The 16674-nt window shown below is 36.5% G+C and overlaps 1 protein-coding gene across 4 annotated transcripts in view; it reads right to left on the bottom strand.

The window, feature by feature from the left end:
* Positions 1-16674, bottom strand: part of LOC126822426 (formin-2) — a 44548-nt gene that overhangs the window by 11002 nt on the left and 16872 nt on the right. For 2 of the 4 annotated variants that reach the window (XM_056101509.1, XM_056101510.1), the window contains exons 4-14: positions 13223-13370; positions 12623-12684; positions 8041-8704; positions 7101-7194; positions 6068-6209; positions 5569-5656; positions 4619-4680; positions 3680-3759; positions 2253-2382; positions 1439-1511; positions 566-639 (exon numbers count right to left, since the gene is read on the bottom strand). In XM_056101509.1, coding sequence (XP_055957484.1) covers positions 566-639; positions 1439-1511; positions 2253-2382; positions 3680-3759; positions 4619-4680; positions 5569-5656; positions 6068-6209; positions 7101-7194; positions 8041-8704; positions 12623-12684; positions 13223-13370 — 1617 coding nt within the window. Of the gene's footprint in view, positions 1-565; positions 640-1438; positions 1512-2252; positions 2383-3679; positions 3760-4618; positions 4681-5568; positions 5657-6067; positions 6210-7100; positions 7195-7758; positions 8705-12622; positions 12685-13222; positions 13371-14254; positions 14382-16674 lie in introns of those variants that run through there. The other 2 variants (XM_056101511.1, XM_050551331.2) reach the window with 2 other exon arrangements.

Genomic DNA, 16674 nt, shown 5'->3' with positions numbered 1-16674 from the left:
ACCTAGCCACCGTGGCTCCCAGCTCAGACAGAATGAAATGAAATGGGGTTTAACTTCCAACTATTCTGCTCCGACTGGGCTAATGAAGATGGGCGTACAGTGTGCTATGAGGGAAATTTTGCCTGGGCAGCGCCACTATGGCCTACTCTTATATTGAATTCCAACTGCCAAGGGATCTTTTACGTGCACACCAATGTATACACGGGACCTCAGTTTCCTGTCCCATCCGAATGACTAGACAGCTGTACTTGTCAGGACCCCATCCTGCACCCACTGACAAGGGGAAACCAAGTTAGAAAATCCCACTGAACTTTCTCAGCCAATGCAGGGATTGAACACGCGACCTCCAGCCTAGCCAGCCAGCGTCTTACCCACTTAGCTACCGTGGCTTCCTTGCCCAGAGAGCCTCAATTTATCAAATTCTAAGTGTCTTCAGAAGCAAAGAAATACATAAACATAACACAAGTTGTTCATAATAAGTAAAAGTTGGAATTCACATACATTTGATAAATTATTTATTGATAGTTCTGTGATAAATTATTTATAATTCTATACGGGACCTCACCTTGCCTTTCACATCTCGTATCTTGGGAAGAATTTCTAAACCAAATCCATCTGCTTGACCACGAGTTCTGCTACCTAATGATACAAACATAAAACACACATTAGAAATGAAATGGGATTTTAACGTCCTACTTTCCTGCATCAACTGTTCTCATGAAAACGGGTCAAGCAAAGTTAGAGAGAGAGAGAGGGAGAAATGGGGTTTAACGTCCACTCGACACAAACTAGGTCATTTCGGGACTAACATATGGTTTAATTTTATTTCAATAATTCACTTGCGCGTAGGGGTCTTTAGCAGTGGGAGGAAACCGGAGGACCCGGAGAAAACCCACGAGGTTGGACAGGCGACCCTACTCCTTGCCACGTACAACCGGGGATTCGAAACCACGCCAGTTGACTCAATGACAGACTTTATGATACGCTAACCATTCAGCCATCCAACCCCCCAAGCAAAGTTAGTATAAATGAAATGAACTGAAATGGGGTTTAACGTCCTACTGTTCTGCTCCTACTGGGCTAATGAAAATGGGTATACGCCATACGTAGTGCCATGAGGGAAATTTTTCCCGTACAGCAGTACTACAGCCTACTCTTATATCGAATTCCAACTGTCGTGGTTGTGTATACAGGACCTAGGTTTATCGTCCCATCCAAATGACTAGACATATATAGTAAAACCCTTGAGTATTTTTATTATAACATGAGTGTAATCAGTGCTATAAATAACTATATGACTAACCTCCATTCATATAATTCATATAATGGTTTTAAGTGCAGACCAATGTGTACCTGGGACTTCGGTTTATCACCCCATCCAAAGAACTAGAGTGTAATCAGTGCTATATTTGACAATATAAATAACAATATCACTAACCTCCATTCATATAATTACCAAACGTTAATATCAAACCAAATATTCTTCTTACTCCAAAACCATCTATCAATTCCTAAAAAATAAAATAATAATAATAATAATAATAATTTACTGAACTTGTATAGTGCCAGGGTCCAGCTTGTAAAGCTGTTCTGTGGCGCTTGTACAAAAAAAATAAATGATTATGAGTACACAATATAGATAGAAAATCATAAAAAAATGACAATAAGCAAATGTCAATCGAAATAATTAGTCTCTGATCATACAACTGCTAGATATGCATATCAATTAAAAGCAGGGTGGAAACCCGTGAGGTTAGGGAGGACGTCGTCCACTCGACACAAACTTGGTCATTTCGGGACAAACATATGGTTCAATTTTATTTCAATAGTTTGCTTGCGTGTAGAGATCTTTAGCAGTGGGAGGAAACAAGTGGAACAGTGATTTGCACTGGTTAATTGGGCATAATAAAATCGTGAGTCATGACGTAACATTATGTAAACATATTTGGTCCAATTTGGAGCTCTGTTTTAAGCGTAATGCTTTTCTAACGCAGTTAGCTATTGGTTGTTAATCGGACCATTGACCAGTCATAATTTGGAACAGAAATTTGCTTTCATTAAAGCAGTGCTTAGTGGTATTAGGTATAATCAAATGAAACACTGCGAGGAGTATGTCTTGTCAGATACAAGCGGGGAGTCGAAACCACACCAGTTGACTCAATGACAGATCTTATGGTATAGTGCGCACATGTGCTAACCATTCAACCATCCTTTTATAAAAAAGATCTTTTTCTTAATATAGCACGACTTACCTCACAGGTCATTTTCAAATTATTTAGTTTTGTATCTATCACAGATATCTCCTCTTGGAATGTACTTTGAAAAATAAAACAGAAAATTCTCTCGGCAAAATCTGGTACCAGGGTTAGATCATACAGAAACCTGTAAATGAAGGAATTTAAATAAACTGTTAGAATAAACCAAACATACGATCAAATTCTCTTCGTTAATAATCTAAAATACAAAATCCTCGACTAACTTCGCTACTTAAGGTGGGAGGCTATACGAAAATTTTTATTCTGAAATGTTAAAGCTATTGAATTGAAAATAGTACAAGTAGTTAGGAAATGTAATAAACAAGGGAAAACTAGCATAAAAAAAAAAGTTGTTGCCAGGGTAACACATTATTTGGGACAAAATTATGAAAAATGTAGGTACACTATATCTCTGTAACTAATTAAGATATCTTCACTAAATTTGCAGGATATATAAACAAATATCTACCTCTGAATCAGACAGAAAGCAATTTGAATTATCATTAATATTTCAAAAGTTATCAAAATATTTCTCCAGAGACAAAATATTAAACACCACTTTCCAATAAACTATAAAAATTGTAGAGAAAAACTCTGTCTGGTTTTGGAGTTATCATTAAAGAATATGCAGCCCTAAAATGAGACATTTATCTTTATTAGTGCCAAAGATATGGTGTACCTACGTTTTTGATACTTTTTCCAAAAAAAAAGGGTTACCCTGGCAACAACTTTTTTTCTTTATTTTTAATGTTAGTTTTCCTTGTTTATTTCATTTCCTAACTACTTGTGCCATTTTCAATTCACTAGCTTTAGAATTTCAGAAATCATTTTTTGGGTAGCCTCACTCGTTATGATGTAACATTTAGGTTAAGAGCTGGTCTTTCTTGCTATAATAGTTTAAAAAAAGATAAAGAAAAATTAATATTTTGAAATTGTCGTCAAATTACTTTATTCTGAATGAAGTTATGAATGTTTGAAGTTTTGACAAGAAATAACAGAAATTGGTCTCCCACGATTACCAGTCGTTGCACGACGGAATCTGCCAACATTTCATATTCTACACCCACAAAGTATCATTCGTCACTCCCTCTACCAGCAATCTTTGTGAGTGATATCAGTTCTTAACATTTATTCATTATGTGATTCCAATACAATTTATACAGGACGGAGGGCTTGACAAGGACAGTTGTCTAGTCATTCGGATAGGATGAAAACCAAGGTCCCGTGTACACATTGGCCTGCACGTAAAAGATCCCTTGACAGTTGGAATTCAATATAAGAGTAGGCCGTAGTGCCGCTGTCCGGGCAAAATTTCCCTCATAGCACACTGAAAGGCGTATGCCCGTCTTCATTAGCCCAGTTCGGAGCAGATATTTCATTTACAATGTATAGAAGTGGATAAAGGGAAATAACTCTATACTAACTGATCTGGTTTATCTAACTGAACATCAGGATTTTTACTCAAATATTTGGTAATCATTTTAATTTCTTCTTCTGTTCCTCTCTATAATAAATAACATCAAATATCTTACTTTACTCCATACACACAAATTATTACACAATGTTTTTATTATAATATATATATTATGAAATAATTTGTGCCTGACAAACTCTGTGATGACAGGCACCTTGTGTGATATTTGAAGAGCCCCGGGGAAGAACGATCTAAGTCACTTTTTCAACGAACCTCAGATAATGGGGCCATCTGGTAGCAAATTGTATAAGCTTGCTGTGGAACAATCAATTTCAGGTAAAAATGATCGTTGTCACATCGAACCAAGGCCCTTCTGAAATGGTCTCCCGGACAAATACAAGTCCATCATACCCTTTATTTAACCTTAATTTGCCTGAAAAGTTGAAGTCAGTTGTATTGGTAATTATGATTTGTATTAAACATCATTTTGAAGTTGTAATTAAACCCACTCGTTGTTCTGTTTGGGCTAAACATTCTCGTTCATTGTCTTTTATGCAAAAGTCAAAAATGTGACTTAGATCGTTCTTCTCCTGGACTCTTCATTTGTACTTGATGAAGTCTGTGACAGATGTCTTGTGTCTAGGCTTGTTTGTATTCAGTTAGCTACTACATTCTGTTGTTGTATTTGTACGTTGTGTGATAATTTATGGTATAATAAAAGTATATAAAGAAGTTTATACTTACCTTATAATAAAGAGAGAGAGAGAGAGAGAGAGAGAGAGAGAGAGAGAGAGAGAGAAATGGGGTTTAACGTCCACTCGACAAAAAACTAGGTCATTTTGGGACTAACATATTGTTTTTAATTTTATTTCAATAATTTGCTTGCGTGTAGGGGACTTAACACTGTAACCCCGGTATAATAAAAGTGTATAAAGAAGGTTATACTTACCATATCGTAAATAGATTTCAACTTCTCTTGTTCTATCACAGAGGTATCTAAATTCAGAATAGCTAAACAAAGACAATAAATAAACAGCTAAAACAATAACTACGGTAAAACATCAATTATCAAAAAAATATTTCTAAAAATATACAGGCATAAATGTGACATAAAATGTAATTGAAAAGTAATTGAAATGTAATTGACCATTACACGATTTTTGGAATGTAATTAATTACATTTCCATTACTCATTACTTTTGAAATCTTCCATTACTCATTACATGGCCATTACTTAAAAAATGTAATGATTACATTTGATTACCATTACCCCAGCCCTGGCTGTATGGAAAAAATATCCCTCAAGTATGCGGATTGACAAGTGTAATAAAATAAAGACAATGTTTGTAAGAGAATAAAAATGAAATGAAATGAACCATGTATGACGTCACCACAGCCACCCTAGATCAAAAATCTATGTCTGTCAATCATTACTCAATTGTCCAAAGAACAAGCATGCCACGTTTATTGTTTATATTAGGCCTACTGAAATTAATGGAGCCTGATGGCTTAATTGGAGGAGAGTCAACACTAGAAGAACAAGAAGAGAGGGAGAGAGAGAGAGAGAGCGTGTGTAATGTCCACTCGGCAAAAACGTGGTCATTTCGGGACATACGGTTCAATTTTATTTCAATAATTGACTTGCGCGTAATAGGGTCTTTAACTGTGGGCGGAGACCCGAGGTCCAGGAGACAATCCATGAGGTTGGACAGGCGACACTACTCCTTGTCACATACAAGCTGTGAATCGAAACCATGCCACTTGAGTCAATGACAGATCTGGTGAATCTTAACGCACACTCATTTAATCACCCAACCCCTTACAACAAGGAGAAGATTACAAAGGGTATGGTGGAAATGAAAGTAAGCAGACTTAATAATTAAATTATTTATTACTCACCATTTTCTATATCCACCATTTCCAGACGGAGACTGGATAGAAATATTCCTACTGATTGTGATCTCTTGGCATCTATCACCTTGGCAACCTGAAATATATACATATCAAATAGAAATATATAAAAGCTGGCACACCAGAGGTTGCCATGAAAGATACATCCATATTTTGCAATAGATGGATGGAGAACTCGGAAATAGGCCTATCCTAATATATACATGTCAAATATAAGTTAATAAAATCTCATATAAAATTCATGGAAGAAAGTATGCTGGGTTTATGCTGTTCTATTATTGATAGAAGTCCCAAATCTGACCAAATTTTCTGCCTTCGCAGCTTAGTGATGACATCGAGAGTTGATTATGGTCTGGATAAGTTAATTAATGTCTAATTAATAATTTAGATACGATTTCAGGGTTAAAGAAGGTAGATTTAGCTCTTTTATAATGTATGTTTTATTAATTCTCATCAATTTTATATCTTATAGTTGCTTACTACTTACCTCTTTCGTTTTTGCCTTCTTTTTAGTGGTCGATGTTTTTGTTTTCCGTTCGATGGGTAATTTACAGAACATGGAATCGAATTCATCCATATCAACAACCGGTTCTTCAACCTTTTCCCAAAATAACTGTAACTCACTTAATCTGTAATAATTAACACATGTAATTTAACTCTTGGAAATTTTGACAAGATTTAGCCTAATTAGTCTCAATTGTCGAGTATCATTACTACAATAACATTAAATAGTGTGGATGGTCTAATTAGTCTCAATTGTCAAGTACCAATACTACAATAACATTAAATGGTGTGGATGGTCTAATTCATTTAATATCTGATAATCTAGAGAGGAGCCACAGTGGCTAAGTGGGTAAGACGCTGGCTCGCTAGCCTGGAGGTCGGGTGTTCGATCCCTGCATTGGCCGAGAAATTTCATCCAGATTTTCTAGTGTGGTTCCCCCCTAGTCAGTGGTACAGGATGGAGGGCCTGACAAGGACAGCTGTCTAGTCGTTTGGATGGGATAAAAACTGAGGACCCGTGTATTCATTGGCGTATACGTAAAAGATCCCTTGGCAGTTGGAATTCGATATGAGTAGGCCATAGTGCCGCTGCCTAGGCAAAAATTTCCTTCATAACACACTGTATGGCGTATGCCCATCTTCATTAGCTCAGTCGGACCAGAACAGTAGGACGTTAAACCCCATTTCATTTCAATTTGATAGTCTAGAGAGTTGATTATAGGTTTATCATGAGACTGTATTATCGGGATGAAATTGCAGTACATGCAACCCTGGAAATAAGGCACCTGTCACAGACAATGTCAGGCACAGATTCAGGCTTTGTCAGACACAAAACCTCTGATGAATGTCATTGGTCTTTTTTACTGATATTATTAATACATGTCCAGCACTAAGTTGAAAATGTCAGGTACTATTTCATTTTGTCAGATATGTCTAAAACCTTATTTCCTGGTCTGAGTACATGGCATGCAGACTATAAAATACGTGTATGTAAATATTTTACAATAAAAACTTACTTTTTTTCTCTCTGTCTTAAAGTATGAACTTGTAGCCTCTGCCAAAATAATGGTTTCATCGGAGATTTTGGACTAATCATAGGCTTTGATGGTCCTAGTCAAAATACATAAATTTAAAACATATTACAGATTCTGAATGTGAAAGAAATTAGTGCTAGATACACAAGATTAAATGATACCTGGGTTACAGTGTTAAGGAGCATTATGGGAGATTAGATAAAGAGCTGGCAGTTCTCACTATAATAGTTAAAAACTAGATAATGTAAAGGCCTAGCCTCGATCATCATTACCAAAGTCGGTACGATAAAAAAACCCATAGTCTCGATTATTCATTTCATGATTAAATCATGAATGAAAGTTGAGCAGCAAATTGGATCCTAATCCAGTAAATATCACAGGCTAGCGATCACATCGAGAGTTGATTATGGTCTGGATAAGTTAATTATTAATGTCTATTAATGTCTAATTAATAATTTAGAAAACATTTCAGGCCTAAAGAAAGACCTGAAATAGGCAGATTTAGCTCTTGCACAATGTATGTTTAAGATATTTCACAGAGTCAAATTTTGACCATTAATAAATCTTAAAAGATCAAATTTTAAAGCAAGTCTTTATATAATATTTTAATTTTATACTCCAATCTGTCAATTTATTAAAGGACAATATTGGTGCCAGTCATTATCACATATGTGATAGAGCTGGTTAAACACATTCCAAATATAATTTTAACACAGAGATCATTGCTACGATAGCTGAGTAATACAGGTTTCCTGAATCGGAAGTGACGAATGCCAAAGGAAAACACAAGTCATCTCTCTATATAACTGACTGATGTGACGAGTGATAATGGGTCTACGGGCTAATTTCTGCTCACTAATGTTTAACCAGCTCTATCACATATGTGATAATGACTGGCACCAATATTGTCCTTTAAACTTACCTTTGGTTTTAGTGATACTGCCAGGAGGTGGAGGAGGAGGTGGGGGACCCATTCCAGGTAACGGGGGAGGAGCAGGTGGCCCCATTCCAGGAGGCGGTGGAGGGGGTGGGGGTGGACCCATACCTGGAGGGGGAGGAGGAGGTGGTGGTGGTGGGTTCATATTACCAGGTAATGGAGGAGCTCCAGGGGGAGGGGGTGGGGCATGAACAACATTTCCTAATGGAGATACAACCGGCCCGCCTGGTAACTCGTTACAAGAGTTCTGTTTCTTTGGTGTCGGAACGAGTTCTTGTGGTGGATGTAACGGGGATAGATAATCATCCGGGGAGGTGAATGCTGGGTAACTTGATCCATCGCGCACACACTCAGGCGTAATCAATTGATCGTTATAACTGGCTGAATTATTCGGTGTTCCCGTCACATAAATCATTCTTTCGTTTCTCCTTTCTTCTGATCCAGCGAAACCATTTTGTGATGACCTTTGACCTTCCTCTTGACTTGCAGCATTCGCTTCAGATAATGCATTTTGTGTTAATTTTTCGATTCCCGCTAAAACTTGATAATGTTCAACTTCTTTTTGTAACAGTAAAATTCTTTCAGTACATTCTTTTATCTTCTTGACGTAATCGTCCTTGACCTTGTCTAGTTCACACTGATGTTCTTCCTGAAATATAAATATATCATTTAAACAGGAGAGAGAGAGGGAGAGAGAGAGAGAGAGAGAGGGAGGGAGGGAGGGAGGGAGAGAGAGAGAGAGAGAGAGAGAGAGAGAGATGGGATTTAACATCCACTGGACACAAACTAGGTCATTTCGGGACTAACATGTGGTTTAATTTTATTTCAATGATTCGCTTTCGCGTAGGGGTCTTTTAGCAGTGGGAGGAAAAGGGAGGACCCGGAGAAAACCCACGAGGTTGGACAGGCGACCCTACTTCTTGTCACGTACAACCGGGATTCGAAACCATGCCAGTTGACTCAATGATAGGCTTTATGATAAAGCGCGCACGTGCTAACCATTCAGACATCCAACCCCCCCCCCCCCCCAGAGAGAAAGAGAGCGGTCTAAAGTCTAGCTCACAATTCGCCGTACATGTTCCGACACTCACATCTTGGAGTTTGGTAGCTCGCAGACCAGCCACAAGAAACCGGCTGAAAAATTTGTATATACAGAACCAAAAGTCTCTACGGCCAGTCTGCTGAAGACATGCAAGTAACGAATAAGTCTCACTTACAAGTTTACTAGCACGTACAGCGGGATGTGAGCTAGGCGTTGAGCAGTAGAGGACACTGAATGGTCTGGAGAAAACTCACAAGGGTTGGCAGTGGAAATGAAATGAAATGAAATGGGGTTTAACGTCCTACTGTTCTGCTCCTATACTGGGCTAATGAAGACGGGCACGCGCCATACAGTGTGCTATGAGGGAAATTTTGCCCGGGCAGCGACGCTACGGCCTACTCTTATATTAAATTCCAACTGCCAAGGGATCTTTTACGTGCATTCCAATGTATACACGTGACCTCGGTTTTTCGTCTCATCTGAAAGACTAGACAGCTGTCCTTGTCAGGCCCTCAGTCCTGCATCACTGACAAGGGGAAACCACGCCGGAAAATCTGGATGAACTTTCTCGGCCAATGCAGGGATCGAACACCCAACCTCCAGGCTAGCGAGCCAGCGTCTTACCCACTTAGCCACGTGATCACCGGGTTGGCAGTGGACTTTACTCCTTGTCAGATATAAGTTTTGGAATTGGTGTCAGAACTGATCAAAGGATTGATAGGGGGTTGGATCATACGGTCTGCCATTGAGTCAACTGGTGTGGTTTTGATTCCCCGGTTGTACAGAACAAGGAGTAGGGCCGCCTGTCTAACCTCGTGGGTTTTCTCCGGTCCTTCAGTTTCCTCCTACTACTAAAGACCCCTACACACAAGCGAATTATTGAAATAAAATTGAACCATATAATAGTCCCGAAATGAACTAGTTCATGTCATGTGGACGTTAAACCCCATTTCTCCCCCTCTCTTTCAAAGGAAAGATAATAATTACCTGAAGTGGTTCCAACTCATTTTCACGAGATACAAGTTTTTTCCTATCTCCTTTTCTTTTCTTTCTTTTAATAACATTCCCCATATTATTGTATTTTAATTTATTATGAATTTATTAAACACTAGCTACTGATATATCCAAACTGATACTCTTACTAGCCCTAAAATATTCTAAAACCTCAAGAATTTTAAAAATTGGGTATTTTTTTGTCCTGAGGTATCCCCACAGGACACAATTCTATGGAAAACAATCACAGACTATTACTGAGCGACGTTTCAACTGTCATTCTGTCGTTATTCTGTAGTCATAATCAAATACATAGCACACAATTCTATGGAAAACAATCACAGACTATTACCGAGCGACGTTTCGATTAGGCTTCTCTAGTCATTATCAAATAATGTTCTTTCCAGTTCAACTATTATATGACATAAAAACAATTTACTGAGATATGATGACAATATTTATAAAGCGTGTTAATATACACTGAAGAACAGTTTCTAAGGCACTGTTGGTTGTTATATTCACTGATTATTTACAGATCAAGGTTTTGAAACAAGAATGTTTTGAGCTGAGATTAAAAATAGTCCGCTGTGATTAATTGTTTCATTGGTAGTTGTAATGTTTTCCAAAGAAACAGTCCGGCTGATACTAATACAGATGTTGTAACATCTATCCATATGTCTGTGAACTTTTATCTGAATTCCGTGTTGATTTGATCTAATATATGCAACTACTATTGCCTGTATTATATATCTGTATATATGCAAAAATATTTGTTAATGTCTCTCTCTCCCTCTCTGTTAGGCCTTATAAAAAAATTATTCTGGTTTTAAGACAATCTTTCCTAAAAATTGGATGCGATACGGATATTTTTTTTTTTCTCATCAGAGGGTCACTACTGGGCTAAATGACTTCTCATAAGTGAGAGAGAGAAATGGTGTTTAACGTCCACTCGACACAAAATAGGTCATTTTGGGACTAACATGAGGTTTAATTTTAATTCAATAATTCGCTTGCGCATAGGGGTCTACAGAAGTGAGAGGAAACCGGAGGACCCAGAGAAAACCCACGAGGTTGGATAGGTGAACCTACTCCTTGTCACTTACAACAATGGAATGAAAACCACGCCAGTTGACTCAATGACAGGCTTTATGATACAGCGCGCGCAGGTTAACCATGTTGTTTATAGGAATGTATGATTATCCAGTTTCATTTATGACTGTCAATAACATTTATCGAGGTTGCAATTGTATACTTGATAAATGAGCCTACAGTTAGGTACATTTCCAGATCCAATGAAATTGTTTTTATATAGAGTTAATTCCTGTAACTTAGATAGATTGTTTCCATTTTTTAATTTTGGAAATAAAAATGGGTCATGGGGATCTTTGTAAGTGCCACAGGGATATCCCAGAAACATATTTTCTAAAATTTTGGCCTTATAATTATTTACCACTGAGTTAATTGATTGTAATATTCATAAGTCTGATATTACAACCATACACCATGTTGAATTTATAATAATTAATTATTCTCATGTAATTACTAATTAATACATAGATCAGCAAATACTGATTGAGAGAGAGAATACTGGAATAAATTTCTCTTCAGAAATAGAGAGAGAGAGAGAGGGGGGTGTTTAATGTCCACTCGACACAAACTAGGTCATTTCGGGACTAACATATGTTTCAATTTTATTTCCATAATTCGCTTGCGCGTATGGGTCTTTAGCAGTGGGAGGAAACCGGAGGACCTGGAAAAAACCCATGAGGTTGGACAAATGCTGATTAAAGGAGCAGTCCCCGCTTAACGGGATGATAAAATGGTTAGGGTTTAAATTCCTACTTTTCTAGGAGTCATGGTGGCTCAGTGTGCAGGATGCTGTTTCGAAAGGCCTGGAGGTTCAGGGTTCACTCCAGATGTTGGCAGAGAAAGTTCATCCTTGGCAGAGGTGCTGGACGAGGGGGCCAGACAAGGACAGCTGTCTAGTCGTTCGGATGGGACAAAAAAACCAAGGTCCTGTGTACACCTGGTGTGCATGTAAAAGATCCTTGGCAGTTGGAATTCAATATAACAGTAGACCATAGCGCTGCTGTGCAGGTAAAATTTACCTCATAGCACACTGTATGGCGATGCCTGTCTTCATTAGCCCAGTCGGAACAGAACAGTAGGACATGTAACCCCATTTCATTTCATTTGCATTTCATTTCATTTGCATTTCATATCATTTTTATTTTTTACTTTTCTGCAAGAACCAAGCTAATGAAGTTTTGCCTAGACAACATTTCCTCCTCTTCTTCAATGAATTCCAACTGTCAAAGATTCTTTTACATGCTTGCCAACAAGTAGACGACTATATGCTACTTTCCTTGCCCAGACCCTCCATCCTGTGCCATTGACAAGGGGACGTAACCAGACTGAAAATTCCTGGCTAACCATCTCAGCCTAAACACTGGGATTGAAACTCAGACATCCTGGTTTGTGAGTCCAGGTCTTCTTCACTGAGCCACTGTGGCTATAAACATTAGCTCTTACCTTTAATTTATCAAAATCATCTTTATATTGTTGACGTATCTGTACCATCGCTGACTGATGATCTGAAATATTAATAGGGTATGATGTTCCATGAAAATACTATTATAGATCCATTAACACACATTATGTAAGATTTAGATAAAGAGCTGGTCGTTCTCAGTATAATTGTTCAAAAATAAATACATAATAAAAAATGAATATAATGACAATGTCCGTAAAATAACTTTATTCTGAGCGACGTTAGTCTCGAATGTCAAATATCATTGGTATGATAACAAAAAATGTATCCAATTATCCATTTTAACAACTGACAGACTTTGATTTTTGATATGCCATCATAATTCCAAGATAGCGGCGATGCCATCAGGATTAGTTCCTAGTCCAAGATAGCGGCAATGCCATCAGGATCAGTTCCTAGTCCAACATAGCAGCAATGCCATCAGGATCAGTACCTAGTCCAAGACAGCGCCATCATAGCGGCAATGCCACCAGGGTAAGTTCCTGGTCCAATATAGTAGCAATGCCATCAGGGTCAGTTCCTAGTCCATATAGTAGAAGGTGGTCATTAACCCGTTAACCTAAACATAAAAAATATTTCACCTGCTTCTGTGTATTTTAATCCAGGTTTGACTTCTTCTTCAACTGAACTGGGCGGGGGCCACATTGGGGTCAATTTAGTAGGGGCCAGTTCCAGGTGATGACTTCCTGTTGTTGGTTCCAGGTGGGCCCAATAATACATGTTACTGCCCTGAAAAAAATATATGAAACATTTTTAATTTAAGAAACTCTCATACAGGTTGCAGTCAATCCCTAAAACACCTGTTAAAACATTTAAAATCAATTAGAACATCCAAGTTCGAAACTATGGCACCTGATACTGATACAGACTCTGGCACATGTGAAATTTATCTGATTTCAGTATTTTTATTGATACCTTTAATATATGTCCCAGACAAAATTCAAAATTTCAGTGTTTTATTGATAATATTAATACAATCTGATTAAAACACAGATCCTATTTCATTTCGTTTTTTACAGTTCAAAATTTCGTTTTACTTGTCTTTACTATACTAGGATCTGGAAGAGTTGTTATACAACCCATGTTCTGGATGATGTGAGGGATCAACTAATGAAACGGTCTGTTATCGCGAGTTTTAGGCTTGAGGTGCACAGAACTATTGGGTCAAAAGTCGCTCGTATCACCTCTGATGCGACCTTCCACTACAACCAATTTTCTTGCAGTGTAGGCCATCGAAAGAATAAAAAAAAAAACGAAACGAAATATAGATCTGTAATTTAATCAGATTGAATATTAATATGTCCACCACAAAATTCAAAATTTCAAGGACTAGTTCATTAGTGTCTGACATTTTGTCCGGTAAAATTGTTTTATCCAGGGCCCTTATTCACGAAAACTTAAACTAAGATACAATCAAAATTTTAAGAAATACTGCAATTCGATTGGCTGACCAGTAAAATCAATTTGCATATATCCAATGAAGTTGCAGGATTTCCTAAAATTTCGGTTGTAACTTAGTTTAAGTTTTCGTGAATGAGGGCTCATGCCGATATTTGAGGCCTTAAAATAAACAATGCTAAAAATACATAGATCTATAATATAAAACTAAAAACCTTGTTTTTCATCGGAATTGGCTTATTAGACATCCTTTCTTAAGTTTAATTATGAATCACTAATGAGAAAAGTTTAATCCAAGTATTTCACAACATTTTGAACAAAATTTACGCAACTATTCCATCCACAAGTTCAAACATCTTTTCTTAAATTTAATTGTAATCCTCAAACGAAAAAAATGTACTAGGCACAAAGTTTATTCCAATTCTTTCACAACATTTTAAACAATATTTATGCAACTATTCCATCCACAAGTTTAAACATCTTTTCTTAAATTTAATTGTACCGGTAATCCACAAACGAAACAAATTTACAATGCACAAAGTTTAATCCAATCCTTTCAAAACATCTTAATTAAACAACATTTACGCAACTATTTCCATCCACAAGTTCAAACATCTTTTCTTAAATTTAAGTGTAATCCACAATCGAAAAAAAACTACTAATCACATCGTTTAATCCAATCCTTTCAAGAGATCTTAATTTAACAACATTTACACAACTATTTTCATCCACAAGTTTAAACAACTTTTGTTAAATATAAGCGTAATCCACAAACGAAAAAAATCTACTAATCGCAAAGTTTAATCCAATTCTTCAAAACATCTTAAACAATATTTACGTGACTATTTTCATTCACAAGTTTGTCTTATTACATAAATATCCCTTTTTCTTCCATTATTATTGAAATTTTTATATAATTTACAGTAAACGTACAGACACAAACATCCTTCATTTTCAAATTACACGACAAAAGGTCATTTCGTTTTATATTCAAATATTCATACACTGTATAAATCATCACTTCGTATTACCCTATCATTCATCATAATATAACCTCCAAAACACGTGTGTTGTGATCTTTATTCATTATTATTCAAAAACTGAATATTTAGCAGAGCTACAATATTTCCAAACACAGTAAAAAATCTCTGTATGCCATTTACAATTTTCAAATCGATTAATTCACATTTAATTACGGTATCACTTTGTATTACGCTACCATTTATAATAATGTAACCCCCTCAAAAAATATATTATTCCAAAAATTACTACTCAACAGCTACAACATTTCTGAACAAAGTTAAAATTAACACATAACAAAATTATTATTCCAAAAATTACTACTCAACAGCTGCAACATTCCGTAAAAACAGTTAAAATTAACACACAACAAAATTTATACTCTGACATTATAGAATCTTGATCTGAAGAAAATATCCTGTGATGAGAAAATTTGTATCCTGAATGATAAATAGATACATGTAGAATGATACGTAGGCAGAAGAACATTCATTAAAAATTATTTGAAGGCTCTTCACAGTTTCTGGCGACTTCCCACCTTCCCTGTTATAAACAGACTTCCAGACGATTTACATGTACGCAACATCAATTGAACTCATTCCTAACCTACTTGTCATAATGAAACACATGAATTAAGATTCCATATTGCGATAATATAATACTGGCCAACAGATTCTGGAGGAACATCAATTCAACTCATTCACAAAATACAACAAAATGCATGTCACATGAAACACATGCTATACGTAATATTCGCTTCACAGAATCTCAGTTATCTTAATAATTATCGTTAATAAATGACTATCCTTCCGTTAGAGTCTTAAATAATTTCGCCCCCTATATAAGTCATACCACAGATGATGTGGAAGGTGGTTTTGTTATAATTGGTGGAAATGCCAAGTTAAAATGTCAAAAACTAGTCCAATTATGAAAGGTCAAATAGAGTTATAAATCATAGGAATTTTGATTTCTCAACTAATGGTAAGTTGAGTTTTTGTTGACTAATCTATGGTACATTATTTCAAAAATTCGCTTATGTTCAGATAACCTGGAGAAAACCCATGAAGTTAGGAAGTTGATCCAAGTCCTTGTCAAATAGAAGCCCGATATCCTAACTACATTACTTAATGGCAGTGGGGAGGTTGGGTTTATTAGGAGAAGGCAAGAACCCAAGGACACACACTGTCTGTTGCCTAAGTCACAATTGGCAATAAAAAAATGTAAGTGGTGATTAAATTTTGATTTTTGCGATAATGTTTTGGGGTACTTGCATTTCTTTTTGAGCCCTGATCCTCCCAATACTTAAAAGACCACAACTACTAATAATACATCCCACAACAAATTTAGCTTGGCATTTGAAAACATTTTGTATCAAAGACATGGCTGATTTTAGCTAGCATTCATCCTTAAAAAGGTTTCCCACCCCTGAGTTTATCTTATAGCAACTTTGGGACATGTTAAGTTGCAAATCCTGATTGTAAATATTTCATAAAATCCATTCCACAGATCAGCACACAATTCTCTTTTAAAACATTTTAAGTTCCACATCAACATATTTTAAAGTCCTTTCAATTTCCTTTAAAGCATTTTAAGGAACTTATAATCCAAATTTTAA

The sequence above is a fragment of the Patella vulgata genome, chromosome 5, assembly GCF_932274485.2.
Source record: "Patella vulgata chromosome 5, xgPatVulg1.2, whole genome shotgun sequence".
In the NCBI taxonomy this organism is placed as follows: Eukaryota; Metazoa; Mollusca; class Gastropoda; family Patellidae; genus Patella; species Patella vulgata.
This window is presented reverse-complemented; position numbering and strand designations above follow the sequence as displayed.